Below are 15,290 nucleotides of genomic sequence, written 5' to 3'. Positions count from 1 at the left end.
AAAAAAACCCCCACCAAACTCCTGTTTCAGAATATAAGTGACTTTTACATTTTAGTGGTGAGAAACGTTCAGTAACGTCCCACACTCAGAGACTATTTTACTATTCTAAACAAACTGTAGTACAGTCAAGGTGTCTACATTTGTCTTTGAACAGAATACTTTTATTTAAATTCGTATTTGCATGCTCCTGAGCAGACTGATGAATAACTGGGAGCACTCCTTTAACCGTCGGCTTGTGACTTAACTCTTTGTGGGCGAAACATAAAGACAGGTTGAGGCTGACTCTCGGGGTTCCTTATGTGTCAAAAAATTCTCAAGCAGAGCTGCAGTTTGATTAAGAAAGAAACGCACAATATGCAAATCTCATGAGTCTATCTGTGTAAAACACCAGCACAACATCAGTTACTTATTATGGAACAACAGTGCAAACAAAATAGCACCATGAGAATTTAAATTTTTTTTTTTTTATGTCCTTTTGTATGTTTGAGTTGACAAAGTGCTTTGAGAAACACAATCTATAACAACAGAAATACTTATATAAGACTAAACCGAGGTAACATTTAGACACAGATTAACTGTGCAATAGATAAAACAATAAGAAACACATCAGTACAAATGGACATTAAAGAGCTTATTTAGATAAACGGTGTTTATGGTTCCCGGGTTTCCTCCTCACTGACTGACAGACGGTCCACTCTGCTGAGGTCATCGTCACTGTGTTTGTGTGACCGCTAAACTACAAGAACTACATCTGTTCTGAGTGAATGTTGACAAATGGCTGAGTCACAGAAAACAAATCCACTTTTTCAAAAAGTGTGTGTGTGTCAAAGTGAGTGACACTAAAGAGTGATCAGCATTGACCCCGAGGACAGATCGTTTGTTGCTGTTTGGGCGAACACCATGGCTTTATTTGTATTGGGTTACGTCACTGATAGTTGCAGTGAGATATTTCTCTTGCTTTGTTTTGGAATTATTCGATTTTTGGGGTTTACATTATTATTTTTTAGTTGTTTTTCTTTAAATCAAAATTAATTAAAACACTCCTTTTAAAGCAAGGGTTGGTACTCTTGAGAAACCAGCAAGAATATGCTCGAGTTTATAAATGATCCAACCTAAAGACTCAGCATAGTGTTGCCAACTGTTTTCCAGTGAAAGCAGCTAGCAGCATTAGTTTCAGACGTTGCTAAATCTAGCAAGAAAGTTGCCAAGTCCCGCCCCTAAAATTTTCATAATGAAAAGCAAAATTTTGGTTTGTTTGGAGAATCTGTATTTTAAGATAAAAATAGATATTGATTTTGTAAATATGGATGATGTACAAAAACTGAGATGTGAAACGTATAAATTAGTTATGAGGAGAAAGCCTGTGAGAAAAGAAAACAAGCTCTTTACTGAGATAATCTGGAGAAATGTAATCGTTTTTGTCTTAAATGAATGAATAATAGTTGTTAGTACTCACTGTTGTCTTAAAGCAGGCAGCTCATCCAATTGTTTTATTTGGGGCCAAAGGAAATGATTGGACGGGCTTATTATTATTATTAATAATAGCCACAGATACCAGATATTTAAATTTTTTTAATATATTGAAATATTTTTGAAGGAGATTTCCAACCGTAGCTTTGAGATCCGTCTGCTTACATTGAGTTTGATACCATTTAAAAAGTGGTGAGTAATTGTGTTGTATAGTGGAAATTCAGATCCCAGTACTCATCGGGAATTTTGCTCCAAACTCTACCTGCAGGAACCCGTGGTTTTAACATACGTGTGCTTATGTGTTTGCATCTTTGAGACTATTGTACATCCTACTGTAAGAGCGCTTCTCCATGCTGCTGTCATGTATCTAAATACTGTAGTGTGACTTTGACATGCAACTCTTACAGTATTCAGACTGGATCAACTTTTCAGCTGCAGACAGACACAGAAAAGCCGTAAACTTATCACCACGTATTAAGTTTTGACACGTCTCAACGCATCGTCTCACTACTTGCGTCACTGCTTCTTTCAAGTTTGGGAAGCGTGCTGGATTGTGGAGCGTCTCCGTGTTTTAATCCTCCCTCAAAAGAAACCGTTTGCATAAAAAGACGGCTGTGAGACAGAGCGAGATGATCCTTCACAGTAAACAGAGCTAATCTCTGTTTTATCTTTACTCCATCATGTAGGAAAGTCTTTCATCCTTGTCTTCTGACTAGAGATAAAGGATTTTATCGCACTCACAACACTCAGAACAAGTTGATTATTTGAATTTATGTTAACGGCAGGAACATTAATGCTTGGGCGGGGCAAGTGGCAAATAGATGTGATCTTTATTAGGGGGTGATAAACAGTGAAAAATATACGATCAGGCGATCCGCATTAATGCTGTCTAGTTGTCGATCCCATAATGCTAAATCGTGAACAACGGATCTGCTTCAATTGGCAAGAGAAGAGCTAACGTTAGCTAGTTAACGTTAGCTGTTAGCAGCCGGTTGGCAGCACAGTCCTGCTAGCTAAATAACGGAGCTAACAGCGTAGCAACATTTGGAAGTAGGCCTATTTTTTACATACATACATACATACATACATACATACATACATCTCATTTAGTTTCTTGTTGTTGTTGTTAGCTGGGCAGCAAACGTTTGTTCTAGAAATGTTGCACAATTTATACATTTAAAAAAAGGATTACTCATTTTATACATTGCTCAAGGGGGGGTAAACTAGACACAGACTTTAGTAAAAGGTTTATAACTCTAAAACTGTATTCCCATTTTAAAATAAAATGTTAGTAAAGTTGGATCACCACAGTTTTTATGGCGTAAAACATTACAACTGTAGCTCCATCAGTTTTAAGATCCGTCCTCTCAATGTCACCCTTCACTGCGAGAGCAGCTCAGTTCCTCCTCGAGCTCTGGCCATTTTCCTGTAATTTCCTGTTTTCAAACAGTTTCCAAAGACTCTTGTGTACAGCCGCTGCTGCTGCAATGAATATTATGTAATCTCATGTCCCCATATTGTTTTGCTACGAGGAGAACAATGTGGCCCAAGAGTGATACGATCTGTCCTCAGAGGGACTGAGTTCTAGTTGGCGACTCTAGATGAAACATCTGGGTTTCATAAAGTCATGAAGATTTATTCCTTGTTGCAGATGAATGTCTGTGCTAAATGTAATGACGATTTATCCAGTCTTTGTAAACCAATGTACTGATGTGTTTGTCCCCAGAGAGCCAATGTTAGCGTGGCTATAAGGTATACAAACCTTTTACTGTTAAATTACAGTAAATTACTGGCAGCAATATCTGCAGTGAGCTACTGTACAATTGACAGCATCGAGAAAATATGGGCAAATTACTGTAATCACAACATGTCAGTGGCAACATTTATAGTATATCTACTGTACGGGAGAAATACAGTAACTTATTGTAATCTAAATGTACAGTAATGTGTCATCAAAGTGATCACAGTAATGATAATTAATTAATTTAAAGTAATATTTAAAACAATTATGACATTTAAGTGGCAGCAGTATCTCCAGCAATGCAATGTACAGTTTACAATATATCTACTGTACGGGAGAAGTACAGTAACTTATTGTAATCAAAATGAACAGTAATGTGTCAGTGGTAAGCAGTAAATACCTGTGAAAAGAAACGGTTGGGTTATGAATCCCAGAATACAGTGCTTTAATACAGTAGGTCACTGTTCGAGTTTCACTGTAAGTTTACATGGAAGTGTCACAGCGATGCCTTCGAGGTCCACGTCGGCCCCGCTGCAGGCTGTATTCTGGTTGCTGTGTAAACGTTACCTGCCGAGGCCTCCCAGGACTCACACACACAGTCAACAGTTGAGAATGTGGGAATGAAAGGGAAGAGGGATCAGTGCTCCATAAAGGGCCCGCAGGCCCCGCCCCTCCTCCACAGACTCTCACCTGGCCGTCTGTGAAACCTGAGACCACGAGTTACTCTTCCCGTGTGGATATCCGTCACAGCCCCGGGATCAGTTTTTCAATCGGTTACAGTGATGAAACCCATCAGTGGCAGAGAGCTGACACAGCAGTTTCATCTGACCCCAGCCCCACCCTACACACACACACACACACACACACACACACACACACACACACACACACACACTCCAGGCCTACCTGACTGTCTCTCACTTTCTCAGGACAGCTTGGTTTTCTACTTTTTTCAGCCCTCTGCTGGTATTTGCACAGTTTTTGCTCTAACGCCAGCTGGTCAGATGTGATTGATAAAGATCACAACTGTGTGCCAGTGCTGTGCTTTCCTTACAGTCTTAAACTAAACCTAATATAAACTAGAGTAAAAGGGTTAAACAGAGAAACTATGACGTATTATATTTCTAGATATTAGTTAAAACATTCTTTCATAAACTTTACATACAAAAATTATGTTTTTCCTTTATACTTTCAGCTTTTTATCAGCAATTAATTTATCAACTTATTTCTGCATGATGTTTACTGAAACGAAATGTGAACTAATTACTCATTTTCTAAGAAGTCCATTTGTAAGAAAAATGCCCCAGAGCACACGATGACGTCCCTCCAATTTACCTCAACATATTTAGTTTCAATCGTACAAAATCAGCAAATCCTCTAATTTGAGAAGCTTGAACCTGTGAATGTGTAATTTTTTTTTTATTGATTAATTGCTTAAATTTGTGACAAATAAACGATAAGAAACACCAAATTTCTCACGCACAAAATATATGTTTAGGGCTTTTATTTTGAAAGGTAAGAATGGAAGGAGTGGATTTGGTCTCCGCAGTTTTATGAAACACATTGACGTGCAAATTAATAACACAAAAAAGGCATTTACTGCCTTTACAAGTAGTATAATATCAAGATAATTAGTCTTGATTTGTACAGAAAGTTTTTTCTCACAAGCTTTCCCCAAACGTACACAAAAAGGTCAGCGTCACCAGCTGTGAAATGTGTCTCAGTGTGAATCCCCCGGGGGCTCGATTATTTCCCTCACTGTAACACAGTGAGTGGGTTTCAGCGGCGCTGCAGCGTCGGTCCAGCTGCTGCTGCCGGCTTGTTTGAGAGCCGGGAGGACGAGGTCAGTTGGTGCAGCAGATTCCAGCGTTGCAGCAAAGCATGTAATGGACATCTTGGCTCTCGCTTAACCTTTTCTTTTTTTTTTCTTCTTCTGTTGCCGCTCGTCATTTTTGTCCTTGTTTTTGCTCCATCCCCTCCCTTTGTGCTTTGTGAGCGTTCTCTATGTGGGGGAATCACAAACCTCAGTGTAAACCAGACTTCTCTTAAAACTCTGTCTTTAATTAGACTCATCACAATAGAGGAGGTGGGTGGTTAGCAGGAAACAGAAAGCAGGGGGGGGGGGGGGGGGGGGTGTATGTGTACCTCGACATTGTGCTGCTGCTGCTGCTGCCAGATAAAGCTCACCGCACATGATTTGCCTTTTGGGCTATTCTGTGAAACACACGGCACTTCCTCCTTTTCTCCCCGTCAGACTCGTTTATAATGTCAGGGACAGCCCAGGACAGGACATTGTTGTGTGAAAAGAGCATAATGTTTGGCCTCGTTATGCCCTGTTTTGTGTGTTTCTGGTCAGACGTATTGAGAATGTGTATTTGTGTACAGTAGGGGGTTTCCTTGGCTTAACTGGAGGCTTAAGTGGTGGGCGGGGTTCATGCGTTGGCTGAGCCTTGGTTTAAGGTTTAAGGTACGAGGCTCTTCACCTGACAGAAAGGTGGAATATATCCAAATGTGGAAGGGGACGACTTGTTTTTAAGGTTTTAACCTAAGCTACAAGCCCTGGAATGTGTGATTATTAACTCATAACTAAGAGGAGCTTTTGTGTTGGTTTTGTTGGTCCCTGTGGACTAAAGTGGTAGTAGGTCACCAGAGTCCCTTTTAGAAAACCTCTCATTTTACTGCAGCGGGGTGTAACAGCAGTGACCCGTCAATTAATTGTTTCAGCACTATCACTAACCAGTTATTAACCACTTCCTGTTACTTTAACAATGCTTTTATTGTGAAACAGCAACGAGAAGTTTGCCTGATCTGCATACTAATGAGCAACATCTACATCTGTCGTGGCAGCACTTTGTCTCTGTCATGTGTTTCTCTCTGTTTAGCGGTGAACATTTTAGTGGTAAAGTTTAATTAAAGTCAATTAAAGCTTAACCTCATTTACCAAATAAGCTAAATTAGCCTCTTTTTTTCTGGTTAAAGTCAGCAGGATGCTTGCAAGTCTTCAACGTTGTTTCTTTCTAGTGCCACAAAATAAAATGTTGATTTTAATGCTGCATAATTTAAAATGTCTTTTTAGGTCTCTGATGGTAGATTCATAGTCAAACTGTGTCTCAATAGATTTAACAGAAGTCTAGGTGTGCAGTTACAGTTATGTTAAAGGAAAAATATCATCATCTATCATCTGACTAAGATGCTGACATGACATTTTTCATATCCATGTCAATACTTCCCAGTTAGCATGACTTTTACATATGCACTCATTTTGCGCACATTTTGGTGGAATAAAGATTATTTGCACATTTTACTATGTAGGACTTTGTACTTATTATAATTTGCTCATTTAAATACTGTTGAAATAACCCAATGTCCAGTGTTGGATACCTCATCATTGTTTCTTTGCGGTCCTGACCCAACGTACGGACACTGAGGCAGTGAAACCTATCGGGCCGCTCCCCGAGAGGCACAAGAGAACTAAACTCGCGTTACAATAACCAGGCCTGTGGTCTGTTGGTATAAGATTAGCTGTTATTAAACATTAACTGCGGCGGATGCGCTGTGCCTGTGACTCAAGAGTGAAACCTGGGAAAGAGGAAGTAAGTAAAGACCAAAGATTATTCATGAAATAGAAAACCTTAACAGACCCCCCTGGTGGAGTTATGCTGCAGGAGGAGGTTTCTAGGATTCAGAGGATGCACCTCGACAGCAGCCGGAGACAAACTGCTGGCGAGGTGTCCGAGCGTCCTTCCTGCAGAGACGGCGGTCAGTAGCGGACCTCCTTCCTATGAGACCGACCTCTGAACTCGACACTGACTTCAGCTTCCTGTCGGCACGCGGGATGAGGATGATGCATTGCTGTCAGTTTATTCTGCAGAGTCCCGAACATTAAATCTGCTAACAGCTTCCAGATTATGATCATGGTTCATTTCAGTCCTTTTGTTTTCGGTTTGGTTTGATTGTCAGCAGGATTAGATAAAAACTACTGGCCCGATTTTCATGAAACTTGGTGGGAGGGTGGAGCGTGAGCCACGGAAGAACCAATACAAAATTGGAGTGGATCCGAATCACGGGGTGGAAGCAGCCTTGGTGGATGCCCCTCTAGTTTAATATGGGTTTACAGTATAATTGACCAAAAGCAAAACTGCCTCGTTCACATCATGCTAGCATAATGGGGTGAATGTTGGAGGCTTGTCATGCTCATTTTCAGCTTCATCCATGTGTTTTAGGTTTCTACTAGAACACACGTTTACATGGTTTAACGTTGGTGACTGGATAGTTTGAGTCTGTGTGCATTTTGTCTGCAGATTAAGGAATTTGATACTAGCACAGTATTTACGTAGCACCTAGACCTTACTTTGTCACATCTATGCAGAAGTTCATGAGATAAACCTGATATGAACAAACTACGCCGGCTATATAGTTCCCTTTTTATTGTCTTCATTAATTCTATAAGAATCGGTATTGTATTTGACATACTTTAACTGCTGGTGGTGTTGGATTTGCAGCCATTTTGGCACCAGTTTGGTGGCGTTTCTTGTATTTCATTTCACTACAGTGATGCAGTGTTGTTTTTTTTTCACCTGATTTGGATTTAGTTTCAAGCTTTTTAATTGGCTAGTTTCATTGATTTGGATTTGCATTTTATTTGGATAAATTTGCAACTCTATATCGTAGTTCATCGTAGAATTCATGTCAATGATGACGACTGTCTAACAGGATAAAATAACAGACATGAATGTGTAGCTCGTTGACCTGTGTGGCATGACATTCACGTAGCTTGTCTCAGATGAAGCTCTGGCAGCTTCATATCTCTCATCTGCTATTTGTTTCGAGTAATTCCAGACAGCGCTTTCATATTTGTGGCTAGTTGATTGTAGACATGCCTGTCGCTGTGCTAATAATCACAACGTGACACGTCTTGCGCCGCTCTGCGCTGCCGTTGGAATCCAGTTGTCGAACGTTTCAGATATCCCATTCATGGCTGCCGTTTGTTGCTGCTGAAGTGGAGGGTGTGTCCGTGTTTGTGCTAGCCTGGAAAAAGGGCGTGTAGCTCTGATAAAAGAGCCATTAGTGAGCAGGTCTTTATGGAGCCTTTCACTGCTCCAGTGTGGAGTGAAAGGAGGGGGTTGTTTCCCCCCCCCCCCCCGGCTGGCAGGCCCAGGCCCCTGCGCCGTGGGGTCGGCCACCTCCGCCTCAATAGCGGGCCTGTCTGGAGACCCCGTGTCACGACTTCCTGGCAGGGAAGTTGTTTCAGCTGCGTGTTAGCTGGCCCTGCGCGCTGCAACACGTGGGTGCGAGTGTGTTTTCATGTGTCTGTACAAGGACCGAATGTCCTAACAAGAATTGAAAAAGTTTGTAAGATCTAATACTAATGTGTGTGTGTGTGTGTGTGTGTGTGTGTGTGTGTGTGTGTGTGTGTGTGTGTGTGTGTGTTTGGGTAAAGAGGGGGTGGGGAGGGGGGGGCTGTCTGTAGGAGGAAGGGAATCTTTTAATCTCACTCAGGATATAGTTAACCTTGTTGTTGCTTGACAAAGACCTTAGTTACAGAAGAGTGGGAGTGTTTTCTCAGCAGATGAAAAGAGAGAGGCCATGTTTGACGTCACACTGTGAAATTCCCGATGATAAACTCTGAGCTGATATTTGGAGGTCTTAATAAAACGGGGAAGACACCACCGTCCATTACATGTTGCTACATTAAAACTATACATGTTGGTTCTAAGGCAAAGAACAAAAGACCCACATTAGGTAAAAATGTACTTCTGATCTTTTCTGTGTAGTGAAACGAAATAAGAAAAGGCACGCAGGTGATGTAAATAAGGTGGAATAAAGGAGAAATATAGCTGAGGAAGACTTTCTGCACTTTTCACACAGATTAGTTCTGAAAAAAAAAGGAAGGAAACTCTTCTTTTGCAGCAACCTCTGACCCAGTTGTCCAAATCTATGGTGTTTATTGAATTGGATGTATATTTGACCTTTCACTAAGTCCCGCCCCTCGAACACAGACTGGCCAATCGTCCAGCTCTCCGTCTCTGCTCCTCTGACTCATCAATGGTTTCAGATGTTCTTCATGTTCAGGCTGGTTTGGTGGATTTGGGGCTCGTCATGGTTAGTCCTTGTGTAATAGTGCAACCTGTGGAGCTAACATTAGCGGAGTACATTAGTACATCATTAACTAGCATTAGCTACTGAAGGTCGACTGAATGTTAACACATGCTGCTTTAGCTTTTTAATGATTGTAGCGGTTAATAAAGAGGAACAGTGTATTTCATTGGTATTGATGACATCTCTGCACTGTAGCGCAGAAATGAACTAGAATGGAGCTGGATGGGCTTTGAGTAAGGAATGCAACTGTTATTAGACACTAAATGTTCAGCAACAATGCAGCTACAATATGTTAATACACTCATATACCACCTGCAATAACTTTGTGCCACCATATCTATTCAAATATTTTGAGGTAGTCTGGTACGGAAGTGGAAATGAAAATAAGTGAGGCAGCTTGAATTAAAGTGGGTTTACTTTTTCTCCCCGTAAATTAACTTTAGACAGATCGATATCTGACAGAGTGAAAGGCGATGCCGGTTTTTATTTTTTCGGGTAAAAAAAAACAAAAAAACGGACCGGCCTCCTTTGTAGTTACTGGGCGGTGATGATGGGAGATGGTGGAATCCAGTCCACCAGGACCCGACCCAGTATGGGAGCTCTGTGGCCCAGAGCTGACACGGGCAAACAGCAGGAATGTGACTCCACAATATGACCTAAAAGAAATGAAATGTCACACATGAGGAATGCTGAGAACTCGGCGTTCAGGAGGAGAGGTTACCACAGGCCAGGTTAGGTGTGTGTGTGTGTGTGTGTGTGTGTGTGTGTGTGTGTGTGTGTGTGTGTGTGTGTGTGTGTGTGTGTGTGTGTGTGTGTGTGTGTGTGTGTGTGTGTGTGTGTGTGTGTGTGTCCAGACTAGTTTTATTGGTGCAGAATAATTCACAAAATGCTATTAGGGAATGTGAAGGAGCTATAATGTGTGCAGTACAGACTGTACACTAGCTGTACTCTTTATTTTTTTTTACTGTGGCTTTATTTTCATGTAAAACACAGAGAGGAATGATCCTCCCTCAGGGCTCCTTATTTTCTAATTTTGCAGACGAATCAATCAACAGGAAGTTGAGCCTTGTTGAAATGTAGGCGAAGCTGGATGAGAAGTCATCAAGTAATTAGGATTCCAGTGACGGTAACGATTAAGAACAGGATGCATCCACAAAGCAACTTTTTTTTATTGAACATCCTTCCTCTTTGTTTCAGATGTAGCTGAAATGTTATTGCAGTCTAAACGTTTTATACAGCCACACTGCTTTAAGGGCACGGTTGGGGAAACTTATTTTTTATATTTTTGTTGAAATTTTCATTACATCCTGACTGAAATCAATAAATCTAATGCTTTGACAAAGAAAAAAGAGAAAAGAAAGGAAAAAAAGAAAAAGTTAGTTAGCTCGCTTGCTAATTCCACCGTGCTTTAACGCAACACTGGCTACAGAAACTGAGCCGAGCAGCGGGCTGGTGGCCAGCGGGTCTGAATGAATCATTATGAAGCCCTCTGCTCTTTGAAAGCAGGGTTGGTAATCTACTTCTCAAACATTTTGGAATTTTCGGTTGAAATTCTCATTACATCCTGACAGAAATCAATAAATCAAATGCTCTGACAAAAACAAAAGAATCTGGTACCTACCTGGTACGGGACGGGTTGTCAGTGTTGCAAACTTGGCAACTTTCCTGCTAGAGTTAGCGACTTTTTTGAGCTAATGCCGCTAGCTGCTCTCATTGGAAAAGAGTTGGCAACACTGGCCTGGGTTGTTATGTTGAATTTTTTTCAAAATCTAAGCTAGTTTCTTTCACCAGTTAGTCTATTTCTATTTCCAAGGGCCAGGACACCCTCGTTTAATCAAAACCCCTGTTGAAGTGCTGTGTTGAGTGTCATCAGCAGTAATTATCCCCTGTAGGGAAGCTAAGCTGTACATTTAAGTATGCGTGTACTGTATGTTTCCTCTTTGTGATATAAATGTTGTTGTGTGTGCTCTCCTTTGCAGATGGATGGAGGCCTGTCTGGACGAGGAGTTGCCTCCCACCACGGAGCTGGAGGAGGGGCTGAGGAACGGCGTCTATCTGGCCAAACTGGGCAACTTCTTCGCCCCGAAAACCGTCTCCCTCAAGAAGATCTACGATCGCGAGCAGACGCGCTACAAGGTAAAAGAAAACATAAATTGTGTATTTATACAATCGGAGGACGATAAAATCCCAGAGGGGTGGAATGTATGGTTGCATGCTTTTCCATGTCCAAGTTATGTGCTTTAAAAATAACTCTGTTGTTAAAGAGATTAAACTGCAAATCGTGTTGAGAACGTCACCGGCTTTGAGTTGTGACTTTGTGAAGTAAACACAGTAATGCAATGAATATCCACAGCAAGTCATAAAGCAATCCAGCCTTTAGTTCTCAAGTAAAAGCCTGATGGTTGTTCTTTTGGAAAGATCTTCCTGGTTACAGAAAATGAGCCGAGAAGCGGGCTGGTGGTCAGCAGCAGAGCTGGGTCTAATGGTCCCTCTGTGTCATTCCCCGCCGCTATGGAGAAGGACTAGCTAACTAGCTAACTAGCCAGCCAACTAGCCATCGTTTTGAAGCCAAATGGTGACTTAGCTTTGGAAACAGAGTGCTGTCGTTTGGCACTTTTTCTACCTTTTTATGGTGCTGTAGAAACAACAAAAAACATGTTAATCTCCATTGTTTTGGTCTCAGGTGTAACTGTGAGACATTAGTGGTTCTACAAACCTCCGTGGATCCTCAGTGACATCTTCTAAGTCCAGTGTTTGACTTTGTATGGTGACCTGGTTGGAGCTGTTGGATGAATGCGACCTGAGTTCATAGCTCTTGTTGTCAGTGTGAATGAGGGCGGATCTGAGTTTGGTTTCTCTCTTCCAGGCGACCGGTCTCCATTTCAGACACACGGACAACGTCATCCAGTGGCTCAACGCCATGGCAGAGAAGGGACTGCCAAAGGTGAGCATGGCTCGCATCTGTCCAGTGATGTCTCTCGCACGAACGTGTACCTACACTTAAAATTATAGATGCAAATACAGTCTAGCTACTAAATCTATGCGGCACAGGTCTCCCTGCCTTGAAGGACCATATCAATATCGCTGAAGATCATTCAAAAAAGCGTTGACTTCCTACCTTCAAGGCATCAGTTGGTGCCAGGTAACTTCAGCACAGTGTGAAAATCAACTTGAATTTAGTTTAAGACACAGTAAATTGTCACGTGGTAATGTAGCCGTGTTTCCGTATTTTTGAAGTATCGCATTAGAGACGTTTGAGTTGTTTTTTGTAGAGAAAGAGATGATGGATTATGGAAACACCTTTTCCTGAATAAGTTCTTCTCTGATATTCCCATAATGTGCGAATGCTCGTCTTCGTCTCCAGACGGCATTAAACACGGCCAATACTCGCTGACATGACAGAGCAATTAAAACAAATTGATCTTCATACGTAACTGGAGAGGAGAAATGATTTGTTAACTTTGTTTGGTAGTTAGTATGTAGAAATGGTCCTTTTTTAATGACTTTTCAGAATAAAAGAAGTTAACAGTTGCCCATTATTAACAGTAGAAGTGTTATCCTGACACATTTTCCCCTGTTAACTCTGTGGAAACTCTAAATACTTGTCATTATGTTAGCTTGAAAAAAAATCACCAACTAGCAGCTTCAACAGCAAATACAAGTCCTTTTCATTTCACACGATTGCCAGGCTATTGTGTAATCTCCCAATCAGAGCTGCTAACCCTGAATCACTGCTGCACACATGCTGCGACACGCCGGTGTGCTGCTACCATGAAGCCTGCTGAAAGCGGCCTCGCTCTGATCCACTCAAATGTCCCCGTTTTGTGTTTCAGATCTTCTACCCAGAAACCACAGACATATATGACAGGAAGAACATGCCGCGCTGCATCTACTGTATACATGCCCTCAGGTACCCTCTCTGCTTTTGTCTCTCTGTCTTCGTCTGTGTTTTCAGTTATAATGTTGACAGATATTGTGTTTTAAATGTCAACATGAATTCCTCATTCATTGGATGGCGAGTGCACAAAGGTCTGAGTGTGTTTCAAGCCTGTGAAGTTTTGTTTATGAGGTGAGCGGTGCAGTTTTTCAGGTACACAAGCTACAGAGCAGTTTCTTTTAATAGAGCGTTGCAAGTCAGGTAAAATAAATGCAGGGGCGTTTGGCATGGTGTTTGTGTGCTTGAATATATATACTGTGTGTGTGTGTGTGTGTGTGTGTGTGTGTGTGTGTGTGTGTGTGTGTGTGTGTGTGTGTGTGTGTGTGTACAGGTTTGTGAATGCGATAGCGTCACAAACGTGCAAGATGCAGTCAAGAAACTTCTAGAGTGTAGTTGAGATCAAAATGAAGGCAAAGCTTGAAGATGGTTGAGGTCCGAGCGAGGGCGGCTGATTTGCCGTTGCGGCTGGTGTGATCCCATCGCAAGATGGTCTCCAGTTGTCTGTTACTTTTGAATCCGACAGTATTTTTACTCCCTGAAAAGCAAGACAGTTTTATTGGTTTACCCAGACGGCAACCTCCGGTTCGGAAAAGTGAAGTCAATGCTGAAGTGTCTTAAACTTGTTGACCATCAGGGGGCGACTCCTTTGGTTGTATAGAAGTCTATGAGAAAATGACTCTACTTCTCTCTTGATTTATTCCCTCAGTAAACATTGTAAACATGAGTTACATTTCGGCCGCCTATAAAGGTCTTATTTAGCGTCCGGTTGTACTTGGCGCTTGTATCACTTCTGGTTGCAAAAAAACAAGATGGCGACGGCCAAAATGCCGAACTCGAGGCTTCAAAGCGGCAGTCCATAAACCAAATGGGTGAGGTCACGATGACTAAGTGCACTTCTTATATGCGGTCTATGGATTTACCTCACTTTGTCACAGAAGTGGAAGAAACTAATTACAACAAACAAGTCCAATGCATGTGTTTGAATTGTTTGTTGTAATTAGTTTAAAGTGACACGAGTGACGACATGGTCGAGTGTTGAAGCATCTGTTTCCTGGCCCTTTAAATGACAGGGCTGCTTTCTGATACTTGCTCGCTCTGACCTGTCTTTGAACGCCTCTTACTCCTCTCTTTTTATTGCAGTCATTAGGTTGTGCTGAAGTTGTAATATTCATGACATCAATACGTCCGGCCCTGAGCAAAAACAAACCCTGCATGGATTTGTTTTTGTTCTCTTCCTGTTCTGCTACTGCCTACGCTGCCATGTTCCTTTTATTTATTGTCTCTCCCTCCTCTTTTTGCAGCTTGTACCTGTTCAAGCTCGGCCTGGCCCCTCAGATCCAGGATCTGTATGGAAAAGTAGATTTCACCGGTAAGCTTGAACACGAGTCCGTGCATCTGTTTTCCTCATTCTGTCCCCTGTTAACCCAATTATGTCATCTCAGATCTATGAATGTCACCGTGTTGCCAAAGTTCACATGAAGTTTCAGATGTGTGTGTGTGGACCCTGAAAGCAGCGCCGAGAGGAGGAGGAGGAGGAGGAGGAGGAGGATTTTTTTTTCCCCCAGCAGGCCACAGAAACTGCTGGAAATGTGAAAGTCATTAGTAATTGTGGGAGCTTTTCCTGTCTGTTGAGTTCCCGCTCGGCTCCATGACCCAGAGTTAGAAAACTGATTATCACACATGAGCCAGGAATGGTTTGTCTCCACATCCCCCCCCCCCCTCTGCTCCGTGCATTGATGTTTTCCTTCTGCTCTGTCCTTTCTCACAGAGGAGGAGATCAACAACATGAAGAGTGAGCTGGAAAAGTATGGGATCCAGATGCCCGCCTTCAGCAAGATTGGCGGGATCCTGGCCAATGAGCTCTCGGTGGATGAAGCTGCATGTGAGAGAGGGCTCGGGTGTCGTGGGGGGAGAGGGGCGGGATCTGATAGCTGCAGATTATGTAGTTTAGTTGATTCATGCATTCATATTTAAACTCATTCTGGAGGTAATTCAGCCATATTTTTGGGGGATCTATCAATTGTTTACCTAAGAAACAAATGA

At 42.0% G+C, this 15,290-nt stretch overlaps 1 protein-coding gene across 1 annotated transcript in view; it reads left to right on the top strand.

Annotated features, from left to right (window-relative positions):
- The window catches only part of iqgap1 (IQ motif containing GTPase activating protein 1), a 42,683-nt gene that overhangs the window by 6,846 nt on the left and 20,547 nt on the right, over positions 1 to 15,290 (top strand). Inside the window, exons 3-7 of the mRNA XM_068724392.1 lie at positions 11,290 to 11,446; positions 12,177 to 12,254; positions 13,144 to 13,220; positions 14,549 to 14,616; positions 15,016 to 15,129. Coding sequence (XP_068580493.1) covers positions 11,290 to 11,446; positions 12,177 to 12,254; positions 13,144 to 13,220; positions 14,549 to 14,616; positions 15,016 to 15,129 — 494 coding nt within the window. The remainder of the gene's footprint in view (positions 1 to 11,289; positions 11,447 to 12,176; positions 12,255 to 13,143; positions 13,221 to 14,548; positions 14,617 to 15,015; positions 15,130 to 15,290) is intronic.

Source organism: Cebidichthys violaceus, unplaced genomic scaffold, assembly GCF_023349555.1.
Source record: "Cebidichthys violaceus isolate CVI_PGR_0920_01 unplaced genomic scaffold, fCebVio1.0.p SCAF_30, whole genome shotgun sequence".
In the NCBI taxonomy this organism is placed as follows: Eukaryota; Metazoa; Chordata; class Actinopteri; order Perciformes; family Stichaeidae; genus Cebidichthys; species Cebidichthys violaceus.
This window is presented reverse-complemented; position numbering and strand designations above follow the sequence as displayed.